The sequence below is a fragment of the Octopus sinensis genome, linkage group LG13, assembly GCF_006345805.1.
Source record: "Octopus sinensis linkage group LG13, ASM634580v1, whole genome shotgun sequence".
In the NCBI taxonomy this organism is placed as follows: Eukaryota; Metazoa; Mollusca; class Cephalopoda; order Octopoda; family Octopodidae; genus Octopus; species Octopus sinensis.
This window is the reverse complement of record NC_043009.1, coordinates 5,353,563-5,366,177: the sequence shown is the minus strand read 5'-3', so window position 1 is coordinate 5,366,177 and position 12,615 is coordinate 5,353,563. Positions and strand designations below refer to the sequence as shown.

Here is a 12,615-nt window from a genome sequence, read left to right as displayed (position 1 = left end):
GTTACAGCATCGGATAACAATCGTATCCGTGTATATTTTGCGGAATTTTCGTTTGGGAACCAACCAATTGTCATCGCCGGTCCGTCGCAGGTGAGCTGCAAGATGAAGGAGGAAAGAGGGAAAAAGAAAGTTGTGGCGAAAGGGTCAGCAGAGGTTCGCCATTACCTTCTGCCGGAGCCGCGTGGAGCTTAGGTGTTTCGCTCATAAACACACACATCGCCCGGTCTGAGATTCGAACCCACGATCCCTCGCCGGAGAGTCCGCTGCTCTAACCACTAACCATGTGCCTCCACATATACACATGCATACATTCACATATTTCTATATTCTATTTCTGTTTGAATAGTTCTATCTACAGATCTTCCTTATAACTTTCTTTATATACTCTCTTACACTTCATTGAAATCCATTATAAAATTACAATTGCAAAAATAAATTTACTTGTATATGAAGGCATATTTCCTGTATGACATTTTCAGTTTTTATATACAACTAATCTTTATATATAAAAGTCAAGTTGTGTGCTGTATGTCTCCTACGATTTAGATTCCTAACTACTCCCACATTTTGCGGTGCAGTGTAACCAAAAGCGGGTATCTTATAGTCGTGATTCATATCGAGCCCTTCTGGGTATTAGCGCGCGTCTACGATGAGTCTACGAATTTAAAAAAAAATTACCATAATTTTTCGCTCGGTTTATATAAGGGAAGTAACTCTCTAAAAATGTATTATTAAATCTCAGAACGTAAAAAGCTACAGTAACACCCCCCTTTGTGGTTAGCCATATTGAGATGGCTATTATACTTTACATCTCTAAAAATGCTTATATAGTTATTTCCCTTACAAACCCGAGCAACGCCGGGTGATACCGCTAGTTCTTAATAAAAGTTAATATAAAAGGCTATGTTCGTAACATAGGCGATTGTGTAACTGAAAGTACGTTTTTCTCAGCATAAACGCATCTGTAAAAACGTGTTTGTAAATTTGTATTTCGTTCATGTATGTGTGTACATGCGGGAGGCGTGGCATTGATAGTAGACTTTTGAAAGAGTGATACCGAAAGAAGCAAATAACATTGCAAATAGATTATAATCGATTTAACATACTGTGAAAGTCTTCAAATTCTACTATTTTTATGAAAGCATCCCATCATTATTCGCTCAGCGTCGTCTTACTTCGAGTTAGTCGTGCCTATATAGAGTTACAGTGGCTCATGTTCATTCTGATAAGTGTTTCTTTTCTGATAGACCCAGATCATAAAATAATAATTAATCAGCATAAATGCCACAAGAAAAGTAATCCCTCACATAACATGTACATTACTTTACGCATTTTCTATACACTACTGTAGAGAATATAATTGAGTTTCGTTGAGAAGAATATATTTTTGTGAGGTTAACGAAACCTTTACTTTGTTGAAACTGAGATGCTGATAGAGTAGCTTGAGTAAAATATAACAGTTACGTGTTATCCTATTGCAAATGTTGCCAAAATAAAATTTGCTAAAAGCGTTATATATAACTAATATAAATCTATAAAACAAGAATCAATAAACACATTAACTAAAGGTTCGAAATACTTTCATACCTTCTTTAAGCAGTGGATATATTCCAGCAAAATGATATATATTTTGAATAGATCAGGAACCTGAAGCTTGTACGCACACAATTCTTAAAGCATTTTATTTTGAATTTTCAACATATAATAGTCACACAAATATCCATTATATATCTCTTTTTTTAGGAGTTATTTAAGATTACATTGTATTGGGGCCGATATAAGAGCCAGTAAAATTACTGGTCATATTGATAGAGTAATATTTTCACAATCACAGTACACAAATACATGACAGTCTGACCGTAATTCTGATGTGTGCTGATTTGGTTAGTTTCATATATAATAGTGACTTGTAAATTCTAAATTATATACCAAATTGTGTAAGACTCCAGAAATTCTTGGTTTCTGAAGGACGAAATGCATATTAAACGGTGAACATAAATATTAAATGATGAACATACATATAAGAGACTTAACTATGTCTAGCAGTTCATTGTGGAATAATTTTAGTTACAAATTTCACTGTGGAGTTGTGTGGTTTAAGGGTCAATGTGTTTGACTCATTATTTTAAGCTTGTGGTTTTGATTTCTGGAGTGGGCGATGCGTTGTGTTCTGGAGCAAAACACTACTTACTGGCCCCATGAGTCTATGCGATTCGGGAAGGAGTTTTATGTTGTCTTTCTTTTACTTATCTTTTTTACATACTTCACTGGTTCATATCACAACAAAACGACTGTCACGTAAACAGATAGTGATATACCTATTTCGAAATACAAGTGGCTGACTCTGAGACGATGCACATCACAAATATAATAATTCATATCTAAGTAATTTACTGTGGGTTGACGGAATATTGAGGCAGTGGTTAATTGAAATCATATCATATTACCTTCACGTAAGAGCTTCCGTGTATGCAATAGCATTAAAATCTTCCGACCCCACCCCCAAAAAATAAGCAACCTAAAAATTATATGATGAACGAAATCATAAGATGAACGAAAAGCAAGCAACGTTTTGAACCATCAAGAATTTGTACCGGAATTTTTGCAGAGTTTTGAATTTTTTAAAACAATTTTTGCAAACGTTTGATAATACAGATATAGACTTGCCCAGATGCATCAATAAATCAACATCGATATTTTTTTTACTGTTGTTACAATCATCGGAGATGGAACTATCAAAGCACGATATTCGTGCAATTTTGCTATTCATCTTCAAAAAAGAACATAAAGCTCGGAATATCAATGAAACGTTTGGTGAGGAAATGACCAGTGATTGGTCAACTCGAAAATGGTTTAAACGATTTCGCTGTGGAGAACTGAGCCTTGAAGTTTGTGAACGCACTGAAAGCTCATCTGTCGTCGGTGACGGTCACTTAAAGACCGCCATTGAGAAAGATCCACGTAAAGCCAATCGTGAACTGGCAAAAGAACTTAAGTTAGTCAGAAAACAGCCTCCAACCATTTGCATGCGATCGGAAAATCAAAAAGGTTCAACAAATGGATACCAGACGATTTGAATGAAAATCATAATTACACAGATATGAAATTTGCTCGTCCCTTCTTCGTAACCAAACCGATCCGTTTCTCGACCATTTTGCAATGGAAAGTGGATTCTGTACAATAATAAAAACGGTCTTCGCAGTGGTTAGAAAAAACTTCCTTAAACCCGCGCTGTTCAAAACAAGGTTATGATGATTGTTTGATGGTGTACAGCTGGATTCATCAACTATAATTTCTTAAAACCCAGAAAAAACCATTACTGCAGAAACATATTGTCATGAAATTTCCAAAATGAACAAAAAACTGCTACTCCTCCGTCCCAGACTGGTCAACAGAAGAGAGCCTATCATTCTTCATGAGAATAGTCGACCACACGTTTTACTAATGATGGTCAAGATTTTTAAGGAACTTGGCTACGAATTTCTTCCCCACCCAGCTTATTTCTCAGACCTTTTTGCTACCGACTACCACTTTTTCAAGTAGCTTCATGGTTTCTTGCGAGAGAGGGAGTGCAAAAATGCGCTGATTGTAATGGTACATAGTTTCATGAATAAAATTTGAGCATCGTTGAAATATATTGTGATGAATTTCATGTTTCAACACGTTGCTTCCATTTTACTCCTCAGCCTGATATATATATATATATATATATATATATATATATATATATATATATATATATATATATATATATATATATATATATATATAATATATATATTGTGAAATAGAAAGATGAATAATCTTGTTGCAGATTAATCAAAAGTTTAACCGATACCTTGGTAGCAAAAATCACAGCAGAAGACAGCACGGTTGGAGGTACAACCATATGGTGTTGTAACCGTGCGTTGGTGCGGATAATTGAATTTTAATATTATTAGTGAATTGAAGAAATGGAGTTGAACGAAGATTGAACAGAAATCGTTTTATTGCATTCTACACGTGTTTCGAAAGGCACAATTTCCCAAATTCCGATTGAATAAGGAGACCATATTGTGTCTTTCTCTTCAGGAAGAAATAGGAAATCCGTTGGAAAAAACAAAAACAGAACAGAGGCGGAGCAAAACAAATCGAACGAGGCTCCTAAGAGCCCATGGCCAAACTGTTTATCAATGTATGTTGAAAACTGGTGGTGGGTGCGTTGAAGGTTTTGACGGGTCAGGCAGCGGTCATTCCGGTGCTTAGATGTTCTTTGTGACCGAGACTAAAGTTCTGACTATTTAAAGAATATTAGGTGTATTATATGGGGCGAAACAAAATATGGTCTCCTTATTCAATCGGAATTTGGTAAATTGTGCCTTTCGAAACACGTGTAGAATGCAATAAAACGATTTCTGTTCAATCTTCGTTCAACTCCATTTCTTCAATTCACTAATATATATATATATATATATATATATATATATATATATATATATATATATATATATATATATATATATATATATATATATATATATAGGTAAAAACAGTAAGATAACAAAAGATAGAAAGAGACGTCAATATTATGTAAATAGAGGAATTTATCTGTAAATATATGTGACAAGTACTCGGTAGACAAGATAAAACTGAGCTTCGGATGCCGGGATGGAAATCCACACTACTATCTCTTCTGTTATCTGGTCACAGAAGAAGAAGAAGAAGAAGAAGAAGAAGAAGAAGAAGAAGAAGAAGAAGAAGAAGAAGAAGAAGAAGAAGAAGAAGAAGGAGGAGAAGATGAAGATGAAGATGAAGAAGAAGAAGATGAACAAGAAGAAAAATGAGAAGAAGAAGAAGGAGGAGGAGAAGGAGAAGAATAGGAGAACAAGAAAAGATTGGTATTATGATGATCATGAGGAAGAAGAGGGGGAGGAGAAGGAGGATAAATAAAGTGAGGAAGACAGAGAAGGAGGAGGAGAAAGATGAGAATTAGAAGGAGGAGCAAACAGAAGAGATAGACGACGATGCCGAAAACAACAATATTAATTGAAATTTTGGTGCGATATGTTTTACTTTTATCCCAAAGAGAAACAAAAAGATCCACCTGCAAGCATCGTTAAAAACCTGTCAATGATTAACTTTCATTAGTCCTTCGTAAATATTATGTATTCGCATATATTTCGTAGAATATGATATAAAGTGTACTAACAGACTTTCTATCGTCGTGGTTCGATAAATGCTGATATATATATATATCTGTAAAAATAATATGTGACAATTACTCGGTAGCCAAGATAAAACTCTGAGTTTCTGATGCCGAGGTGGAAATCCACACCACCATCTCTTCTTCTTCTTCTTCTTCTTCTTCTTCTTCTTCTTCTTCTTCTTCTTCTTCTTCTTCTTCTTCTTCTTCTGCTTCTTCTTCTCCTATTACTTCTGTTCTTTCCTATTATTATCATTGTTACTATAACCATTACTATTTCGGGCGGCGAACTGACAGATTCGTTGCAACGTTAGAAAAGTGCTTAGCGGCATTTCGTCTGTATTTACGTTCCGAGTTCAAATACCACAGTGGTCGAATTATACGTTTATTATTTCATGGGCGATACAGCAGTTCATGAAATAGAATTAACTCCCCCCTCGTATTTCGTGGTCTTGAGCTAAAATTTGAAAGCAGTATTAGCTTAAGAAAGGGTGCTGGCAGAATCATTAGCATGAAAAGCAAACCGCTTAGCGATATTTCGCCCATCTCTAAGATCTGAGTTCAAATTCTTTTGAAGTCGACCTTGCCGTTCATTCTTTCATGGTTGATGAAAGAAGTACCGGTTATGTAATGGGGTCGATGTAAACGACTGTCCCTCACCCCAAAAATTCCAAGCCTTGTGTTGCTACTGTAACCATTATTATGTAGGTCAGCGAGATGACAGAATCGTTAGCATACTGGGCAAAATTCATAGCTGGATTTCGTCCGTCTTTACGTTCTGAGTTCAAATTCCGCCTACTTAGAGAGAATGTATATATGCGTGTGTGTGTGTGTGTGTGTGTGTGTGCGTGTGTGTGTGAATGCACTCGAAGGTGAAGCTACAAGAAGCCAATACTTTGAATGCACCGTTTCTGTTTTTTTACTGTGTAGTTTTGAATCAGTGAAGAAAATATAAGAAAAATGATCTGCTGTATGGTGTTGATGTAAATTCAAAAACATACCTGCACACACATACACACACACACATATATATATATATGTATATATGGATATATATGCATACATCTATATGTGCATATACGACTACACATAGATTGATGCACAGGCAAGAGCATATATACATACATACATATCTACATACAGATATATATATATATATATATATATATATATATACAACTGTGTGTGTGTTATTGCGAGTCACTCGTAAAATAGTGAAAGAGTGGTTGTTAAACAGGAGTATGATTGATTGACAGATTTGACAAGAGTATAAAGTATGACAGAGAAGATGAGAGAAAGAATGAGAGATAGAGAGAGAGTGAGAGAGAGACAGAGAGAGACAGAGAGATAGAGTGACCGAAACAAACACAGTGAAATAGAGAAATTGATAGAAAATTTAACGTCTGGAGGGTGGGTGACATTGGAATCGATCTACTTTGTCAACATAATTTTCAATTATTTGCTTCAATTCCAATGCAAATATTTAGTTAAACATTGCCTCATTTATAGCATGCGTGTAGAATATTCCCATCATTAATAGGAAAAAATACATTAATTGCACGAAACACTTTCGACAGAGAATCACATCTGATTTTCCTCCTCATTCAATTTTCTTCTTTTCATCGCTTCATCATCACTTTATTTTTCATCATTTAGCATTTTCAATATACTTGTTTTGTAATAACTCTTTTGTTTTTATATTTTTCTCCCCATTAATTTTCATTTTTGTTTAAAGTTCATCATTGCTTAATATTTTTTTTTTTTTTTCAAGTTTAATATTCTTTATAACGTATGCTGTTTTCTTTTTCGCTTACGGTTTTCGCTTTTCTGCCTTTCATTCCATTGTATTTCAGTCATATATCTCGAACCCCCACCAAACATATTCATTCCATTTCATGACAGGAAACAACTCCGTCAACACAACAGGTTTTTTTAAAATATATTTTTACTCTTACTGTTCATGTTTTACTCGAAGTTACACTAATTTTTCGAATCGTATTTCTTTCATAGTGGCATGTGGAATTTTTTGTTGTTCTTATAATTTGTTATATTATTTACTGCTAACAATCTTTTTAAAAAATTGACAATAAAACACAGTCTAAACTACATTCCTCTCTCATAAACAGAAACACACACGGACAACGCAAATATATATATATATATATTATATATATATATATAATATATATATATATATATAGATATATATATATATATATGTATTATATATACAACCATAGACTCATATGTTTAAATATATATATATATATATATATATATATATATATATATATGAATATATGTATATGCATATGTCATGGAAAAATGAATATAATGTGAGCATAAAATTTATCCATAATTTTGCTTATTTCTTAACTAAATGTTGTGAAGAATTAATCAATGTAATGATGAAATAAGATGGCAAGGGAAAAATAGCGGAGATAAAGCAAGAGCAATTACAATAAATTTAAGATAAAGTTGGAATGAAAACTGGGCAAAAAAAAAATAAACGCGACTTAATCAAAATCACCATTCAGAACCGCTCCAGCGAAAGGGAAATTAGAACAATGTAAAGTAAATATGTATGTATGTATGTATGTATGTATGTATGTATGTATGTATGTATGTATGTATGTATGTATGTATATATGCATGTATGTATTTATGTATTTATGTATATATGTATGTATGTATGTGTGACTGTACGTATGTATGCATGTGTGTACGTATGTATGTATGTATGTATTTATGTATTTATGTATGTATGTATATGTGTATGTATGTATTTATGTATGTTTATATGTATGTATGCGTGGGTGGGTGTATGTATGTATGTATGTGCATATGCGTGGGTGTTTGTATGTATGTGTATATATATATATGTATGTATGCGTGGGTGTGTGCATGTATGCATGCGTGGGAATGTGTATGCATGTATTTATGTATGTATGTGTGTGTATGTGTATATGTATTATGTATACGTTGGTGTGTGTATGTATGTATGTATGTATGTATGTATGTACGTATGTATGCATGGGCGTGTGTATGTATGTATGTATGTATTTATGTATGTATGTCTGTATGTCTGTATGTATATGTGCATGCGTGGGTGTCTGTATGAATGTATATATAAGTATGTATGCACGTATGATTGTATGTAGGTATGCCTGTATGTGTGTTTGTGTGTATGCACGCATCTAGGGATGCGAGGATGAATGGATTGCTAGTTATTTTGCCGTTCGTATGCGCGAAAATATGTTTCTATATATCTAGGAATGTATGTATGAATATGATAGATGACATGATATATATTTGTCGATATACCTGGAAGAGAGAGAGAGGGAGAAAAGGGGAGAGAGTGGCAGAGGGAGATGCAATAGAGAAGATGAGAGAGAGCGAGTGAGAGAGAAAGAGAGAGAGAGAGACATGCCGGTGTATATGCATGTGCATGATAGCACGCCTTAATATGTCTGTATCTTTACGATACTGTGTTCTCAACAGACATACACTCAAACATACACAGGCGTACGCATACAAACATACACATGCGCGCACACATTTGTACGTTATGCATACACACACACACATACACACATAGGCAGAGGTATGTCTCTGCGATTCATTGAATATTTGATGTTCCCTTGGTCATAAAGGCTTTGATTCGATTCATTATATATCACTCAAGTTTACTAATATGAACAAAGTGTTATGTGAGTGATGATAACCTCTCAGCTTTACAGTTTAGTTCCTGAATACTACAACGAATCAACAGTGAGAATGCCAAGAGGTCACGTAGGTTGTGGGCTCGTTTGAAGGAGAGAAGGAGTAGGTTGGGTAAGATGTGAGAAGCGGAGGGTTCGGGCTGGAGTTGCCGGAAAGTCTGGAAAACGGTGCATTGGAGGGACAGGATTGATGGGTGGTAGGCGATAGGAAACAAGAGGCGGGAAACGGCGGGACGGGTTCGGTGCGTGAGAGCAGAAGCACGGTCTACGGAACGTGCTCTGGCAATGGCTGTGTGAATAGTGGTGAGGGGATATCCACGAAGGATGAAGTGGCTAGCCATGAGTTGAGACTGGGTCTCAAAGTAATGGTTGTCACTGTAGAACCTGCGCAGACGGAGGAATTGGAAGTAGGGGATGGAGAGCTAGGTGTGGGTGAGGTAGAGGGAGGAGAAATTGATGTATGAGCGTGAGTTGGTGTGATGCCTCATTCTTTGTTTCAAATTTTGGCACATTTGAGTTAGTGGAGAACGTGTGGAGTTAGTGAGACCAGAGTTGTGTATGTTGACACAAATGTTAAGAAAGGCGACAGAAGTGTTGGAAATAATGCAGAAGAATTCAAGGGTAGGATGGAAAGACTGGATGATGCCTAGCTGTTCGGTGGGGTGTGACGTCACACGGATACTGTCGTCAAAATAAAGACAGTACAATTCAGGAGTGGGACCAGTGAATCTTGAAAATATTAGGGACTCTACGTCACCAACGAACAGGTTCGCATATTTGTAGCCCATAATCGTTCCCATGGTCACTCCCGAAAATCTGTTGGTAAAAGTCCCTTGCGATTGAGAAGCAACTGAGGGAGAGAACAAGCTAGGCCAGACGTAGAATTGTGGACGTGTCAGAATGGGGGTTGGGTCGAAGGCCTAGGAAGTATTTGAGGGTAAGTAGTCCTTCGTTGTGTAAGATCACCGTATATATACTCTTGATATGAAGAGTGAAGTTTAGAGAAGCGAGAAGGGAAGGAGAAAGAGTTGAAAAGATAGAGAGCATGGTTAGTATCATGGATGTAGGAGGGAAGACGCTATGTGGGGTATGGACACGGTAGAGGTATTTCGAGTCAATTCCGTGGGGCAGTTACAGGCGGAGACATTGAGGCAGCCAGGATTGTTGCACTTGTGGATTCTGGGAAGGGCGTACATGGCGGACGGATGGAAAGTGGACAATGAGGTTGGAGCCGTTGGGAGCGAGGCGGGGGAGGAGATGGATAGTGGAGGATACAGTCTGTTGGTAGCTTGACGTGGGGTTGGAGGGCAAAGGGAAATAGGAGATGTCTTGAAGTTGGCGGAGAACTTCAGCGTTGTGGAAATCCGTGCGCCACACCACAACTGCTCTACCCTTGTCAGCCGGTTTTATGATGATGTGTTTGCCGCATCGGAGATATCGAAGGGCCGAGAGTTCGTCCGGGGAGATGTTGAGATTTTGGGACACCTGAGAAATTTAAACCGGCGCGCAACATGTTGATAGATGCTTGCAAAATAATCGAACTGGCCGGGAGCTGGCGACTAGTGGGTTGGTCGGCGGGCCAGGTCGGTGAAGGAGTTCTCTTCATGAGTTGTGAAATATACACACATATAAAGCCGCATGCCGTTAGCGTTAATACAAAATAGAACTTGAAATAGGTTTGAAAACATTTAGAATCGATGTCTCACGTTGGGCAACTTTATTTATTCATTATAAATCAATTCTTTTAATTATAGTATCGATGATATTCTACGACGTCGTTTTATTCGTAAACATTCTTATATCTCTTAAGTGTTACAAACAAGACGTCTTCTGCGGGTGTAATATAATGAAGTCTTCTGCGGGTGTAATATAATGAGAAATAGTGGTGGATTATTTGCATAGTCAGTATATATTTTTTAATATGCAACACAGTTTCTGAGAAGAAATCACATCAAACAAAAACTTCCATGACATATTGCTTCAGATTCATAATATTGATACCTATAATAAAATGGCGTAATGTGTACTATATAACTTTTCTCAGAACACTTTGCTACAAGTAAGAGGGTGCATAAATTTTACGGCATATAAATAATAATAATAATAATAATAATAATAATAATAATAATAATAATAATAATAATAATAATAATAATAATAATAATAATAATAATAATAATGTGGCATTACTTACCTACTCCCAAAGAATAACGAAACCAACCTTCCGAAAAACTATCGGCCTATAACCTATCTATCCACCACGTATAAAATCCTAACATCTATCCTGGCGCAGAAAACATATGCATTCATGGAGAAGAACGATATTTTCCCCATTGAACAAAAAGGGTGCCGCCGAGGCTCTTACGGATGCAAAGATCAACTGCTAGTCAATCGTATGATCCTTGAGAACTGTCACAACAAGCGCAGAAATCTCAGCACCGCATGGATTGACTATAAAAAGGCCTTCGACAGTATACCGCATCCATGGATCTTGAGATCGCTGGACATCTTCAAAATTTCCCCTGTGATTTCAAACTTCCTGAAGCACAATATGTCGTTGTGGAATACGAATCTCCAATTATACCACTCTAATGGAGTACTTGCCTCAGAAAATGTAAACATCAACTGTGGAATTTTTCAAGGTGACTCACTTTCACCTTTAATATTCTGCATAGCCCTAATACCCCTTACAAGTGAATTAAACAGAACAGGGTATGGGTATAAAATTTCCAATAAAAAAATAAGCCCATCTATTTTATATGGATGACTTAAAACTTTATGGTAAAGACAATAATGAACTTGAAGGCCTATTGCGCACCGTGAAAGCATTCAGCGATGACATCGGGATGGAGTTTGGACTTGAGAGGTGTGCCAAGGCCACTTTCCAGAAAGAGAAAGTGAAGACCACAAATTCAGTCGTGTTAGATGTTGGCACAGTCATAAGAGAGCTTGAGCAAGAACAAACATACAAATATTTAGGGATAAATGAAGGCTCTGGTATTCAGCATGCAAACATGAAAGAGAAGATCAGGAAGGAATGTTATAGGAGAGTTCGTGCAGTCCTGAAATTTGAACTAAATGCACGTAACAAGGTGTTAGCTATAAATTCCTTAGCAGTTCCAGTTGTTACTTATAGCTACAATGTGTTGAACTGGAATATGAGTGAAGTAAAGTATATAGACAGGAAAATACGCAAGCTGCTGAGTTGTAATAGGATGCACCACCCAAAGGCAGACGTAGATCGCCTTTACCTTCCCAGAACCCAAGGAGGTCGAGGCCTGATCCAATTTGAACTAGCTTACAAAACAACCACAATTGGACTGGCCAAATATCTCGAAATATCGAATGACTTGCTGCTAAAGCTTGTGGAAAATCACGAGAGACGAAAGAAGCTTCATTCTATCATAAAGGAAAGCAAACAATTTGCTATTGATCTCGTGCAGGATACCCAAACTGATCAACCCGAGGGAAGTACGGCAACTATTGTTGCAAAGAAGGTGAAAATGATGGCAACGAAAAAGTGCACGAGCAATTGGCTGATAGGTGGGAGGAGAAACCTCTGCACGGCAAATATGTGACCTGCAGCAAACAAGCTGATGTTGACCAGAAGCGAACCCATCAGTGGCTACGGAGCTCAGGGCTAAAAGCAGAGAGCGAAGGTTTCATCCTGGCTGCTCAAGATCAAAGCCTATTAACCCGGAACTACCAGGC

The 12,615-nt window shown here is 36.7% G+C and overlaps 1 protein-coding gene across 1 annotated transcript; it reads left to right on the top strand.

Annotated features, from left to right (window-relative positions):
- Positions 1-2,726: 2,726 nt before the first annotated feature.
- Positions 2,727-3,077, top strand: LOC115218547 (histone-lysine N-methyltransferase SETMAR-like). Its single transcript, XM_029788428.1, has one exon. It carries the CDS (start codon positions 2,727-2,729, stop codon positions 3,075-3,077), a length of 351 nt encoding a protein of 116 aa, XP_029644288.1.
- The last annotated feature ends 9,538 nt before the right edge of the window (positions 3,078-12,615 follow it).

Bases quoted from the DNA above. Each gene is read 5' to 3' on its own strand.
- LOC115218547 (XM_029788428.1), top strand. From the start codon at position 2,727: ATGGAACTATCAAAGCACGATATTCGTGCAATTTTGCTATTCATCTTC.